Here is a 16,012-nt window from a genome sequence, read left to right as displayed (position 1 = left end):
TGTTTCCAAGTTCACATTTCCTTGTTTTCTTTTTCTTTGTTGCTGGTTGATTAGATGGCCGTGTATTCTCCATCTTGACTCTTCTAAGTCCCAGGCTTGGTTTTTAGTCTCAAGAGGAATTTGGATTTATCCAAGTGCAGTGAAGAGTGGAGGATTCTAAGCAGAGGCAATGACAGCGAGTCTGCATTTTTAAAGCAATCGCTCATGTATGGTGAATCTTCTGTGGGTGGGAACGGAAGCAGGGAGACGGTTACGGGGATATTTCAGTATCCGACAAAGATGATGGCAGGTAGCGTAGAAATGGGGGAAAGGTGATTTGAGACGGGCTGTGTTTGAGATGTAAAACCCACAGCCCCTGTTTGGGGAACGATAAAATCAAGGATCGCTCTTAGCATGGTCTGGCTCTAGCCTGCATCTCCTGCCTCATTCCACACCATACTCCAGTCTCCTTCCTTCAATCCAGCACCTCAGTGTTCTCTCGGGCCTTGCAGGTTGTCTCTCTCCATTTCTCCTTCCAGCCACAGGGCCTCTGCACAGGCTTTCACCTCTGCTTGGATCCCTTTTCTCTCCCCCTCTTGCCTCGTCAGCTCTTACTCATCCTTCTGATCTCAGCCCACTTACTCAGGGATGTCTTCCCTGGCCTCTTGTGAGTCCCGAACAGGTTAAATTATCCTCCAATGCCATGCACCTCACCTTCAGAGAGAGAGAGAGAGAGTGAGTGAGTGTGTGAGTGTGTGAGTGTGTGTGTGAGTGAGTGTGTGTGAGTGTGTGTGTGTGGTTTTTCCTTCATCCTGCTCCCTGTGCTTTTGGAGACTGAGACCATGTTTATGTTTGCTTTAGTACTGTATCTCCAATAACCTGCCCAGAGTAAGCAGTCAGCTAATATTTGTTGAATGAATAAATTCCTACATTTCTGGAGCCCTTTGTTCATGCTTAGAAGTAAGGTAGGAACAGTTTTTCGAGCTGGGGAGATCAAGAGTCCTGACAGCACATGTGTTTGAGATGCCTGTGAGGCCCCTAGGAATATTGTCGGGTTGGCTGTCAAGCACATGAGTCTGGCACTCAGAGGAGAGGTCTGCGTTGGAGTAATAGATTTGGGAGTAGTTGTATATTACTACCGTTTAACATCGAATGAGATGACTCAGAAGGTGTTAGTGAAGAGAAGAGGATCAGAGGAGCTCCACTTTTTAGAGGTCAGGTGGAGGAGATCTTACCAAAGGTCACCCAGAAGGAGCAGCCAGTGAAATTAGAGGAAAATTAAGGAGGTGTGGTGTCACAAATCCCAAAGGGGAGAAAGTTCAAGAAGAAGAAGGTGGGAAACCATATGGAGTGACAGTGAGTAAGATGTCCATATAGAGGCACAAGAAGGTGTCTACACTGAGGTAGTTTGGGGTCTTTGATGAGCCATTTCAGTGGAGCGGGCGGAGGTAAGCAAAGACTGGACTGGATCGAAGAGTAAAAGGGAGGCAAAGAAAGGAGGCAGTGCGTATGTGTAAGTGCAGGTGGAGAGAGGGGTGGATGGAGGGAGTTGCTAACCACGTGTGTGCTAAAGATGTGGCACCATAGAGTGTCCTTGTACCAGGATGTGAATGCATGTGAGTGTGTGGTGCCTTCGTCCATGTGCTTCTGGCTCTGCGTATCCTTGGGTGTTGGATATGCATTTGACTTTCTAAGAATTTCCAACTGTGGTCTTCGGCTCAGATCTTTATGTAGCATTATAAATCAATATTCATATTTTTAGAATCCATAGAACTTTACTGGAACATAGATATTAACTTGGTTCCACACTTTTTAATATTTGATGAAACTCACAATCAAGTAATGAAGCGACTTCTTTGAGGGAGTAGGCACATTATTGATAGAGCTGAGCACAGAAACATACCTGGGAGTGGTGTTGGAATACCATAGTGACCGATAATAATCCTAAAAAATCCAAACCATTTATTGGAGTGTTACCTACATCATGTAGTTTGTTTTTTTTTTTAACAGATGATTTACACTTCTAATTTTTCTGCGTTAACAGCTATGTTAAGTGTTAAGGAGAAAGTGTCTAAGAATTTAAAACTATCTAAACTAACTAAGAATTTATCACAGATCTAAACAGAAGACACCATCCCACATGGGTAAGAATGAATGATGTTGTTCTCCTCACAGGCAATATATGAACGCCTTTTTGGTTGGATTGTTACTCGCATCAATGATATTATTGAAGTCAAGAACTATGACACCACAGTCCATGGGAAAAACACCGTTATCGGTGTCTTGGATATCTATGGCTTTGAAATCTTTGACAACAACAGGTAAACTGGAATAAGATGCTCAAAACTCTATAGTATTTATTTTTTAGTCTCTCTGAACCTACCTGATTCCTTTTCTCGCAGCTTTGAACAGTTCTGCATCAACTACTGCAACGAGAAACTGCAGCAGCTCTTCATTCAGCTGGTTCTGAAGCAAGAGCAGGAGGAGTACCAGCGGGAGGGCATCCCCTGGGAGCACGTGAGTGCGCGCCTCTGGAAAGTAGCTTCCCGTGTTGCACGTAGCGTCGGCAGTGTCAGATCTTGTGTTAGCTGTTCTGTTGCAGTTTTCTCGGGCCCACAAAACATCCGAACATCGCCTTTCCTTTTGGGGATACGTAATTACAAGTCATCTCCAGGGTTGATGGGTGGAATGTCTCTCATTTGACGGACTGCCTTGTTGGTGCCCAGAAATGCTGAGTGACAGCCCTCACACTTGCTGATGCCACCTGGGTTGTCTGGCTCGTATCTGTCTAGTAGAGTTTAGCACCAGGCGGAGGTTACTCGGAGCGGCAACTTTTGCCTTAAGTTGACTGGTCTTTGCTTCCAAATTTAGTTTACTCTCTTGCCATCTTCTTTCTCCTCCTCCTCCTCCTTTTTTTTCTCTCTCCTCTACTTTGCGGTCTAAGTGGCACTGTTACTATCTTCGGTTATTATGGTTTACGTTCTCCAAAACCGAGGCGTGAAAACATTCACATTTACTTCCGTCTGCTGTCCTTCATGTCATACCTGTTATCACCTTCTCATGGCCCTTTATGAACACTGACAGTTGTCAGAGGTCTGAGGAGGGCGGGCCAGAAAGTGGGACTGCCCTGGGGTGCGAGCCCCAGACATCACCGCTGAAAAGCATGACTTGGTTGGCTCTCTTTTCCTTACCATTCGGCTCCTGCTTGTGACGGGTTGAGACCTAGTAATGTTTTCTTTTAAATTTGTGTTTTCAGACACTTTTGAGGACAGACTTGAGAAATGCAAAAACTTCTGAGTTTCCACACATTTCTGTGTTTATAAAACTGTTTATCCTCCTGCCGAATAGAACACACAATAAAGTCAGCATTTTTTTTAATATCTGACATAGTAGTAAAAAGCTTCTTTGATATACTGTATGTAAATTTTATATTTCTTCCCACCTTCCTGCTTTCTCTCTCCTCTCATTCAGAAAGGGAGACAGTAGTATAATTAGTAGTTGTCCTGACTCAAATTGCATCTTTGCCTTCCAGCATGTGTTAAACATCACAATACCATAAAAAATTTTGTTCGAGTATATTAGTGTAAATTTTACTGTTTTACAAATGAACCAAAAGGTGTATTATTACTTTGTAGTAGAATTCCCTATCATTTTGATTTAAGCAGTGAACTCTCGTAGCACATTTAAGATGTAATTCAGTTAACTTTAGACGCAGCCTTCTTAGAATGGATCTGTTATACAATTTAATACACAATTACAACTGAAGCTTAGTTTTTTATAGCAAATTTAATCATAAAACTTGTTATTCAGAGATACTGGTCAAAAACGTCCTTTAAAAGTCAGGATATCAAATTCCACAGGCATAGTTGATAAGGAGGAAAGTCAACAACTGCAGTAGGCTGTCCCGAACATCTGAAAAAGGAGCAACTGCCCTAAAAATGCAAAAATCTTTAGCAAAATAAACCAAGAAATATATGTCCTATTGGGGACGGAAGGCTAGATCGCAGGTAATTGTTACTATACCGACTACATGCCAGGCCCCTCCAAAGTAGAATCTCTATTCTGGGCGATTATTTCCTTTAAAAAACTCGACTTCTGAACATAGTGATTGATTTTTTTAAATGTTTTTTATTATGGAAAATTTCAAGCAAACATAAGAACAGAGATTGTGATATGATAAACTCCGTGTGCCTGTCACCAGCTATGACAGTTATCGGTGGGTTGCCAGTCTCATGTCATCTGGGCCCACCGACCCACCCACCCACCTGACCCTCCAGATTATTTTGAAGCAAATCTCAGACATCATATTGTTTTACCTATAAATAGCCCCGTGTACTTCTCTAAAAGATGAAGACTTTTACAAATACCATGACCACAGTACCATTATCACACCTAAGAAATGTAACAGTAATTCCTTAATAGCATCAAATACCAGTCATGTTCACATTTCCTCAGTCGTCTTACTGGGTTTTTTTGTCTGTTTTTATTGTTGTTTGAATTTGGATCCAAGCAGGGTTCTTACTTTGTGGATGGTTGATAGGACGCTCGCCTATCTATAGATTTTCTCCCCCATCTCTTTTTTTTTCCCTCACGATCTCCCAGTGGAGAGGATGAGTCAGTCATTTGTTCTGTCGAGCTTGCCACAGTCTGGATTTTGCTCATCGGATTCCCGAGGTGTCATCCAGACTCTGTTCCGTGTATGCCCCTGGTTGTTAGATCTGGAGTCTTGACTGGTTTCAGGACCAGTGTTTTTCTACCAGTCTGTTTCATAGGTGGTATGTGGACTTCTGTCAGGAGGTTCCTAAGGCTTGGTTGTCTCCCTAATTGACTCACCTTTATAGGCTTTTGATGCAGTAGTTTACAAGTCATTTTTTAGCTTTTGAGAACTGGACTGTTGGGCACAGAGCTGCTCCGTCTGGGGTGGGAATGGGAGGCCCAGACCTCTCTGCCCCTGAGCTATCTCATCAGATCTCCTGCCCCCTGTAGTCCCTAAGAAGCCTCCTGGGAATCAGGATTGCTGGAGAAAGCTGGTTTGGAAGCCGCAACTTGAAGCAATGTTTGAAGTAACCTTAAACTTACGAACTGAACTCTTTAGCCAAGACTCATTAGTTATGCAGCTGGTTCTTTTTTTTTTTTAAGATTTTATTTATTTATTTGAGAGAGAGAGAAATGAGAGACAGAGAGCATGAGAGGGAGGAAGGTCAGAGGAAGAAGCAGACTCCCCGCTGAGCAGGGAGCCCAATGTGGGACTCGATCCCGGAACTCCAGGATCATAACCTGAGCCGAAGGCAGTCACTTAACCAACTGAGCCACCTAGGCGCCCTTTACAACTGGTTCTTTAGAGGACTTAATTCTTTTGTCCCTGGGACAAAAGACTTAATCTTTAATTCCATACTCCCAAAGTCTAAGGCTTAAGCTAATATTTAATATAAGAGTTACTGCTTTTTGAGAAGAGTAAGGATGTTTTTTCCGAAAGGTGGAGAGAACTTTTCTCCCTAATTAGGAAATGTAATACATGTCCACCCCAAACGTACATATTTAGACCGGGGTTTCTCCACCTCTGTACTACTGATGTTTTGGACCAGATAAGTCTTTGTTGTGGGGCTGTCCTGTGCATTTTACAATGTTGTAGTGGCCTCTTCCCACTGGTCACGTAGTCATGACCTCCAAAACTGTGTTCAGACAATGCCAAATGACCCTGGCGGGGGGCAGTCGTCCTCTTGAGACTCCCTGATATAGACAGACCAGTAAAGTATAAAAAAGGAAGCAGGAGCCACCCTATCTGTAGACCGTCAGTCCATGGATACGGTAGAGAACTTGGAAGAGGAGGGTCGGAGCTGAAACCCATAGACAGATAACTGGCATGAGTCCTTGGACTTTAAATAGCATGGAGCAGAACCCAGGAGAGACTGAAATAGTCCATTATGAGCATATAGATCTTACAGTAGGTGATGGAGACAACACTCAAGTTTAGGTACCTCCTAAATGAGGGGGACACATCAACACATAGGACTAAACTGTGTGATAATAGACTGCCCACCTTCAAGCACTGCACAGCTAGCCTGTGTGAGGCCAGTGTGCATGCTGGGATGGATGCCGCACACTATCTGAATCAGCGGGTGTAGACGAGGAATTTGCTATGAACTTTGCATATATTGAAGTTGCTAAAAAAAACAGCTGTTATTTAGAACTTTATTCAGCTCACAAAAGTAAACGAAAAGTTTATCCTTATCTTTTACAGATACTTTCGTCTCAGAATTAAATTTTTTATGTTTTGCCCAGAGAAACATCAAAAGTCTGTTAGACATCTATGTGATTTTTTCACTTGGGGAAAGCTTTCGGGTTTTAGTCCTCCAAGGCCATAGAACTAGAAATTTTTGAGTTCTGTGTGATACCTTAACCTCATCAAATTATGAATTGAATAATACTTTAATGTTATTTGTTGGTACTTTGTGGAGTGTGGGTCTTGTGATTAAATGGCAAACAGATTGGGGGATTGAGAGTATGAAGGAGTGGGGTTAGGTGTGGGATTAAAACAAAAGTTAGTGATGGGAGAAGCACTGCCTCCTTTACAATTTTTGCTTTGAGCTACACCCACGTAGCACAAAGTGTTACAAAGTCAACAAAGAAGCTAAAAAACAAAGCTCTGATAGAACATGTGCCCTTTTAGCATTAGGCCTCATTAATTCTCTTGACATACTTCCCATCAAGATAACTTTCCTTGAGCTCCTGAAACATATGCAGGAATCAGTGTCTTGCCTGTGCTGGCGTCTGTTCCCTCTGGAACCGCCTCCCTGCTGTGTCCTGCAGATCGATTACTTCAACAATCAGATCATCGTGGACCTTGTGGAGCAGCAGCACAAGGGGATTATTGCAATCCTGGACGATGCCTGCATGAACGTTGGCAAGGTCACCGACGAAATGTTCCTCGAAGCACTTAACAGTAAACTGGGCAAACATGGCCATTTTTCCAGCCGAAAGGTAATGTGTTTTATGAGAACTTCCTCTTCTTTCAACCTGTAAGATTTTCCCCATTGTTTGACAGAATGGTCTTAAATGTTGGCTTAAAAGAATGTCCACTCAACTAAGCAAGAAAGGCCATAAGCATCCATTCAGTGACTTGCTGCTGGAAATAAATTCTGCCTCTCTGGTTTATGAGATGACAAGATGGATAAAAATCATAATATCCAGGAGAGGGAGCTCCAGACTATTCAATTTGCTAGAAATAGGAAAAATGAACATGATTTTAGAAAGCATGATGTCATTTATAACCAATAGGTACAGAGGCCTTGTTCATGTGCTAGAATTTTGCTCCTGCATCTGATAATTCTGGCACTGAAAACAGCTTTTGTCCTTGACTTTTTACTGTAATCAGTTATAAAATGTAGCATGTGTCCTTTGCCAGTTCTTCAGACTATGTGCCTTTTTTTTTTTTAAAGATTTTATTTATTTATTTGACAGAGAGACACAGCGAGAGAGGGAACACAAGCAGGGGGAGTGGGAGAGGGAGAAGCAGGCTCCCCGCGGAGCAGGGAGCCCGATGCGGGGCTCGATCCTAGGACCCTGAGATCATGACCTGAGCTGAAGGCAGAGGCTTAATGACTGAGCCACCCTGGCGCCCGAGACTATGTGACTTTCTTGAGAATAGAGAAGTTCTAGCTGTAATTCTCCCCATCACAAGGAAACTCATTCCCCTAAACGAATGGGTATCCTCTCAACTCCCCATTTTCCACATTCTACAAATGTTACTAAACAGATCACGTTTCTGTAATAAGTGGTGGCAGTTGTGGTCGTCAGACCTTTGTGCCGTGCTTTGCACATAGTATGTTTGTCATTCGTATTTGCCCTAGGAGGGGCACACCATCATCCTTGGGTGTTCCCTACAATACCAGCTTGTCCAGCAACCATAAGCTGAAGGAGAAACAGGCCCCATGCTCCGTCGCTTCCATAAAGAAAGGAGCAAACATTTCTGCTCCTCCATATTTTCATGTAAATCTATGACACACTGCCAATTTTTTTTAACACGAATAAGTCTATTTTCTAACTTCGTCCCCTTTGAAATTATGTAATCAGAACAGATAGATAAAGCACAAATCCTCAAGAAATAGACTACTGGCTGATATTTATTTTAGGCCAGTTTATTTCTAAGAGATGTTCCTTGGTCTTTTACTGAGAATTGACTTGGATCCCTACTACAAGTCAGTCAGCTGTCAGATACTATGGTCTGACCTTTGACATTAGGGTTCTGGTCATAGGTATTCTCCACTCATTTCCCATGTATAACACAAGTGCTTAATAAGTGCCTCTCACTTCCCAGGCATAATTCTGGGTGCTGGGGACAGAGCAGTGAGCCAAGTTAGAAGCATCCTACCCCATTTAGAGTGATCTGTTGTAAGATGGTGTTATTACATGGGCATATGTCCCATTTTCGAGGGATGGGTTATCTACGTCCTTTATAATCACAACCCAGGTTTTGGAGACTCACCTAACATCTTGCCTACCAGATGGTAGATAATCAGTGTTTGTAAAATTGAATTGAATTTGGTCACGATCATACCAAATACATCTTATGGAATATTGAATTTTAAACTAAAACACACAGGGCTCCACTTCATTTAAATAAATAACTGTGAATCTCATGATAAATCACTTCATTTTGATTCACCTTAGCCATTTATACACCTGACTTAAATTTGTCCACCAAATATTTTGAAATAGAGTCTCATTCTTAAGGTAGCCACTGTACATAGTACTTTTAAGCAGTTGTCACTGATTTGATAAGAAATTACAAAATAATGATTTATCTGGGAAGACCGGAATTCTTTTTTTTAAGATTTTATTTCTTTATTTGAGAGAGAGAGAGAATGAGTGAGTGGGCAGGGGGTGGAGCAGAGGGAGAGGGACAAGCAGACTCCCTGATGAGCACAGAGCCCAGCGCTGGGCTCAGTCTCAAATCAAGAATCGGACGCCCAACTGACTGAGCTACCCAGGCCCCCCAGGAATTTTCTTTCTTTTTTTTTTTTCTTTAAATGTGGAAACCCAGGTTTCTCTGGCTCTCCAGCTAGGTGGCTCTTTTTTCCAGCGTCACTACCTGCCCCCGCCTTGTCTGACAAGGTGAGGGGGGTGATGCTGGAAAAAGTCCCCCCTGAGATGGGGACTTTTAAAGTGTATTAATTTCTGGGATTATTGCCCTGATGAAGGAAAAATGGAATAACCAAGCTGTCAGGATATTTTCATCACTATGAATCTTTCTGTTAAATAATGCTATTATCCTGTATATTACGCCAGGTGTTATCATTTGCTGTTGGTTGCAGATTAGTTTGAGTTACTGGCATGTTAAATAAGAGGTTTCTGCCTTGTTATTTATTTAGAGGCTAAATGATTTCTTATACATTAAAGTTATCATGGAGAGATAGGCAAATGATCCAATAAACCACGAAATTACTATTTAAAGTATTGTGAACATATAAAGTTAAACGACATACAAAAGTTATTTTTAAAACGTAAAGAAAAATCTAAAACCTTCTGTGTTCAGATCACTTGAGACTTTACAGTATCCAAATGTAAGAATATTCAATTAGTGTGGGCATCTCCTGGGTCCTTTTCCACGACGAGTTTTATAAATGAAAGGGTTTTGTAAAATGGTTAACGAGAGAGAGAAGGAAAGAGGGATTCCATTTTTTGGCGACCTCTCTGTATGTTATATACTTTGATCTCCGTGGTTCATTTAAGCTTCAGAACAACTGTCTGGGATAAATAACTATTTAAGGACACAGAGCAAGTAGATGATAGAGCCAAGATTTGAACCTCGGAAGTCTGACTCTCATTTACTGTAATTATTCGCTTTTCTGATTAATAAACTAACTATTCCTTTACTAGTCCAGTTATCATGCAGAAGCCACCATCCTGGTTGGGGTTGTTTGTTAGCTAACAGTGCAACTTAAGTTTTTGTGTAACTGCACTCAGTGCTTTATGGATTCTTAGATGTCTGCTTTAGAACCTGTAGGATACTGCGTGATCCTTCACAGGGCAGACAAAGGAGTCTGGGCACTACCGTAACAAGGAAAATTGCAGGAAACTGTGGAGACCACCACCATTTCCATAAACTATTCCTCTTCAGTGAGAAATAGCTACAGGAAGTTGACCTTCTTTGAAATGACAGCCCTGAACTTGACTCCCAGCTCAGCAAAAGACAAGTGAGCCAGGCCATTGTGTACATAGGAGAGCAGACATTACGTCTGGTCCCAAGAATACTTCCCAGAACGACCACCTATGAGCTATGGGACTTGGGCCAATTACCTGATTGATACTCTCTGACCCTTAGATTCCTTGTATGTAAAAGAGAGCTCCTAATACTTACTTTAAATACTTACTTACTTTAAATCTCAGTTGTGAGGACTGCATGAGATGTACATGCCCAGCAGACTGCAAGCCCTCGGTGTGGTGCTCTGTAAGTGGAGCTTGGAGCAGAAAGGGACTGTATCAGTCAGGGTAGGCTGGGCCACTTAGGGCGGCAGCCAGACTTTCAGCGTCAGAGACAACAGAAGTCTGTTCCTGTCCCAGGGACCCAGACTTCTTCCGTCTCGTCCCTCCCCTTGCCGCTGTCCTTCTCTGCATCCAGCTAGTGGGAGGAGAGGGTCACCCACTACTTACCAGCTTTGGCCCGACACAGACACACTTCCTTTCCCCTCACCGTCCGCTGTCGAGCATCTGGTCACTTGGCCATATCCAGCTGCCAGGGTGGCTGGGAAGTGAAGTCCAGCCATGTGGACTTCCGGTGAAAGCTCGCAGGCTTTACCACATAAGCCCCACACAGGGCCATTTCATTCGTAATGGTATCCAGATTTGTGACACTGCCATCATCTTATATGACATTGGAGTATATTTTTAGGAGAGTGAAAATAATCTGTTTTCAAAATCATCTCCTTATTGATTTCTTAGATCTGCGCCTCAGACAAAATCCTGGAGTTTGATCGAGATTTTCGAATTCGACATTACGCAGGTGACGTAGTGTGAGTATCTTACTTTGGTACCTAACACAATGACTTACATGCAGCTTCACTTCAGAAAATAGAACCAGAATCCTATTCATTTGTGTTTTTTAGTCATTTCATAGGGTAATATAGTTTCATCTCCTCGCTTAAAAAAAAAAATTCGCTTGGCTTCATTCATTCCTTGCTTTTCAAACTTTTCTTGAACATACACGGCGGCAGCCATGCACACAGCCCCTGGCATAGCTGGCATTCAGTCAGATCAGCTGATGGATAAATAAATCATGGGAGAATGTTAACGAGGAGAGAAAGATGGGTAAGGTGGGCCTTTTTCTGAAGAAGCTAACAGTTCAGTGGTGGACACAAGCAGATACATGATAAGTCGCTATAACGAAGAATGGGAGGGGTCAAACTAGAGATGCATGAGGCCTTATGGAAACACTGAGGAGGGATAATCATGCCAGGGTGAGGAGTGTAGAGAGGTTTTGGTGGAGGAAGTGACATCTAAGCTGAGTCATCAAAGTAAAAGAGGTTTAGTCAGGGGAAAGAATTGGGAAGGGAGGGCACTCCAAGCAGAAGAGCCAGGAGGCTTACGGGCCCAGAGCCAAGAGCCACCGTCGCTTGCAAAGAACTACAAGCAGTTGGGTAACTACATAAGCAGAAACTAGTTTTGCCATATTATTTTCCAAATGTCAGTTGAAAAAGTAAAATTCTCACAAGCCACATTTTCTGGTCCCAATATAAGAAAAGTAGAAATTGATAAGAAAATAAAACTACCTGAATATCTGAGTCCCCTAGGGCTGCTATAACAAATTGGTGGCTTAACATGAGAGAAATGTTTGCCTTCCCAGTTCTGGAGGCCAAAAGTCTGAACTTTAGGTGGCTCAGGGCCACACGCTGGAGGATGACTATTCCTCTCCTCTGTCAGCTTCTGGTGGCTGCAGACATTGATTGGCTTACGACTACATCTCTCCTGTCTCTGCCTATGTGGTCACACTGCTGCCTCCTCCTTGGTGTGTCTGTTAAAACTCCCTCTGCCTTTATTTTTTTTAAAGTAGGCTCCACACCCATGGAGCCCAGCGCAGGCCTTGAACTCACAACCCTGAGATCAAGACCTGAGCTGAGATCAAGAGTTGGACGCTCAACCGACTGAGCCAGCAGGCAGCCCTGCCTCTGTCTTAAAACTACAATTGTGGTGGCATTTAGGGCCCACCTGGGTAATACAGGATCAGTTTCTCCTCTCAAGATCCTTAACGTAATCACACCTTTTGTCATAAAAAGATCACACTCACAGGGGCTGGGGAATTTGACATGGATGTCTTTCGGGTCAGGGAGGTGCATTTTTCAGCCTGCTACACTTAGGGTGCTTTGTTCACTGAACACTGCTTCTTACCTGATTGTTCTTTAGTTTCCTCTTTTCCTTCCTCCTTATTTTTTACATTAGGAGCTCTCTTCATCATCACCCGTTACAGGAAGGGATTACATAACAGCAACAACAACAAAAAGGCAAATGATCATCTCTACAAATGCCGAAAAGACATTTGAAGAAATTTTAATAGCTGCTCCTGATTTAAATTAAAACTCTGAGTCATAAGATAATATGGCTCGAGATGATCACCCCATCTGTCAAACTAGCTATCAGTGCTGGAATGGCACCATTCTCCACTTGTTCTGGTCCCATTCCCACGTTCCAGAACACTGAAGAGGGGAGATGCAGCAGTATGCACACTCTCCTGCTGAAAAGGCGGGCCTCACTTACAGGACGCTTCCATTCAGTTCGGAAGCATCAAAGCAGAGCTGGTCAGAGGCCTTGGAGACCCGCTAGTCTGGCCCCTTTGTTTTATAGATGGAGAGAACTTAAGGAAAGTGTGTAATAACACTTTCACCCAAGGACACACAGCAAGTTTATGGAGTAGCTGAGCCAATAACTGGTTTCCAGACTCCTAGTCCAGAATGCTAACTGACCCTTCTGAGGGGTATTCAGTGCCTCAGACTTCCCCTTCTCTCCTTTAGCCCTTCAGTCCTTTTCTAGATTCTTACTGCATATCTTCTGTGTGCACAATGTTTTACAAGGTGTGATCTCCTCCCACAAAGAGCCTTCCATGTAAGATCGCATACATACCTATATGGTTGTGTGTGTGTGTGTGTTTATTTCTACTCAGAAATGTGCATGCACATAATATACACACATTTACATGCATACATCAGTACATTTAAAAGATGGTCTAAAATAATCGCCATACAACTAATAACAGTATTGTCAGAATTTAGAATAATTACATGATGTAATACTTGTGTGAGAGGCCCAGGAAGGCTGATGCTAGTCCTTAGATGCTAGGAATTATTTTTAAAGGGAGAAGTGGGAAGGGTGCTAGAAATATTCAGGAAACAGTAACTAGGTCCATTTAAGTGGAGTGTGTCCTTTTTGTAGCATTAGAGAAGTGGAAATGCCTGGAAAAGTAGATTGAGATCAAATCATAATGAGTCTGAGAGGCCAAAATAAGGACTTTGCAGTTTGAATGTTCTAGGTTAGACAAAAGATTAAGAGTCAAAGGGCTTCAGGGTTTCAGTCAGAAGTGACCTGAAGGTCTTAGGAAGCGGATCTAGGATGCGGGAGGCAAGGAAGGAACTTGAGACCTGGTGACCTCAAAGCTCCTCTTGGCACTACAGCCTGAAGGAACCTTCTCAGAGAATTAAATACATGAGGCTGGCACATCAGTGAGGGGTCAGGGTAAGACATCTGAGAATTATCTACATCGATGTGATGACTGTCAAGGAAGAAAATACAGTCAGGCAAGAAAGTCGAGCTGTCGGGAGCAGGGACATCTAGAGTTCTGTTTGCACGGCCTCTGAGCCTCTGTCCTAGTCACCCTGACGCTCCATCACTTGTGTGCCCCCCAGCAGTGCACTTGCTCCTGCCGGAGTCCATGGCCATCGCTGCAACAGAGCAGCTCCCATCCCTCCTTCATCCCAACTGCCAATGTAGCTGGCCTCCTGACCTCATTTCTCTCCCTCCTCCAGACCATGAAGGCTGGCCTCCTTGTTTTCTCTCACGTACTCCATGCATGTGCCTGCTCCTCTCCCTTCATTTGATCTGTTTCCCTGTGTGATCTCTCTTCCTCTTTCTCCTCTGCTTATCCAAATCTTACCACCCTTTGCAGTTCTTCTTGGATTCTTTTATCCCACCCTGAACACGCTGAGAGAACTTTAGGCAAGTCACTTGACCTCCTTACGGAAGACACTGTTAGCTCCTGTATGTTGCAGTTTTGCTTTTATCTTAGGAGTGCTGGATGACAAACACAGCCATCTTTTTAAGAGTCATCTTCTCGAGGTAAGCAGTAAACCGGTAGAAAATGACGGTCTTAATCATAGTGACGGTACTGATGTTTGTTCTCCTTTTGAGGAATAGAAACAACATCCCCTCTATTTAGTAGGTAAATTGATTTTAACCAGAACAAAGTGGACAATATTAGCTCTACAGATGATTGATGGCATAATTACCAGTGGAAAGGCTTGTAGACTTGTCGAAAAACTTAAATGTGGCTCTTGCTTGGTGAATAATGCATGTTTTCTGTGGGTTTTTTTTTTCTCTACTAGCTATTCGGTCATTGGATTTATTGACAAAAATAAAGACACTTTATTTCAAGATTTCAAGCGCCTCCTGTATAACAGGTAGGATGGAAATTTCATTAATTATCTTTCCATTAAACTCTTATTGTGTAATACGCATGCACATGATTACTTTTATGTGGCAATTATTAAGAACTTCTGGCAAATTTTCTAGTTCTGTGCTGTCATAATGAATGAATGAAATAATATATTTATGATTATACAGTCTATAAATTTAGGACGGGGACTTGCTACCAATAGGACTTTCCTTGATTTCCCTTGGGTTGCCGCGGTTTCTCTGTTCACTACTGCCATCCTTCTGGCACCCCTCCCAGTGTCCCCAGGGGAGGCCAGGGGCAGTGGGGATGGGGTGTTGGATAACCTCTGGCCCAGATAAACATTTTATACATGCAGATTCCCACTGTAGAGTCTTTGCCTCCAACTAAGAGACCACTCTTAATATCAGAGCGTCATCTAGTGTTGACAGATCCTCAGTGGACGGAACCTTTCCATAGTCCAAGAAAATGTGGAAAAGATGTGGCGAAATAACTCAAGGCAAAGGATAGCAAGTTCAAACCCAGTACAGATGCTTTGGAGAGAGGCCCGTAAAGAAGAGCTTCTCAGCCAGTTTCTTCTTTTGGGTGAGAGGAATGTAATCACACACTTACGTCTACTCAGTTGGCCAAGAGATCATCAGAAGTGTGTTGAACACCTGGGAACCATACATTCTTCTGTGCCCTAAAATGCAGCTGTGAAAACTATTTAGGCTAAGTCCCTGCCTTCATGGATCTGCTCTTCCAGTGGAGATGGCAGTTAATAAGAAAACAAGTCACTTTCCGGTAGTGACAGATGCTGTGAAGAAAAATAAAGTAGGTAGGAGATTGAAGAGTACAGACAAGGAGGCATTATAGAGAAGGGTGGTCAGGAAAGTCTTCTTAAAAGAGGGGACTTTTGAGCAGAGGCCTGAATGAAGTGAGGGAGTGAGCCATGAACACATTGCGGGGAGAGCATTTCAGGCAGAGAGAAAACCAGTGCCAAGGCGCCAGGGTGGGGGGTGTCTTGAGAACAGCAAGAAGGCTAGTGTGGCTAAAAGCAGGGTGAGGGGTGGGGAGAGTCATAGGGAATGAATTTAGGGAGGTCAGCAGGGTGTGGATCCTGAAGAGTCCGTGAGCCAAAGTAAGGATGAAGTATGAAGAGAAGCCACTGGAATTTATGATACGATGTGATTTATGTTTTAAAGAACTCACTAGGGCTGCTGTGTAAAACACACACTGTTTTGTGTTTTACAAGGGCAAGAGTAGAAGTGAGGAGACCAAACAAGAGACTAGTAATCCAGATGGTAGTAACAGAGGTAATGAAATGTGGTCAGAGTGAGTGGTATTTTGAAAGTGGAGCCAACAAGATTTGCTGATGGGTAGGATGTACGGCATGAG

The 16,012-nt window shown here is 43.0% G+C and overlaps 1 protein-coding gene across 3 annotated transcripts in view; it reads left to right on the top strand.

Moving 5' to 3' along the window:
* The window catches only part of MYO1D (myosin ID), a 350,526-nt gene that overhangs the window by 111,774 nt on the left and 222,740 nt on the right, over nucleotides 1-16,012 (top strand). For all 3 annotated transcript variants that reach the window (XM_027625032.2, XM_027625033.2, XM_027625031.2), the window contains 5 exons: nucleotides 2,155-2,300; nucleotides 2,382-2,496; nucleotides 6,790-6,960; nucleotides 10,921-10,991; nucleotides 14,568-14,642. In XM_027625032.2, the coding sequence (XP_027480833.1) occupies nucleotides 2,155-2,300; nucleotides 2,382-2,496; nucleotides 6,790-6,960; nucleotides 10,921-10,991; nucleotides 14,568-14,642 (578 nt within the window). The remainder of the gene's footprint in view (nucleotides 1-2,154; nucleotides 2,301-2,381; nucleotides 2,497-6,789; nucleotides 6,961-10,920; nucleotides 10,992-14,567; nucleotides 14,643-16,012) is intronic.

Source organism: Zalophus californianus, chromosome 16 (assembly GCF_009762305.2).
Source record: "Zalophus californianus isolate mZalCal1 chromosome 16, mZalCal1.pri.v2, whole genome shotgun sequence".
Classification (NCBI taxonomy): domain Eukaryota; kingdom Metazoa; phylum Chordata; class Mammalia; order Carnivora; family Otariidae; genus Zalophus; species Zalophus californianus.
The sequence above is the reverse complement of the archived record's forward strand: the minus strand, read 5'-3'. Positions and strand labels throughout refer to the sequence as shown.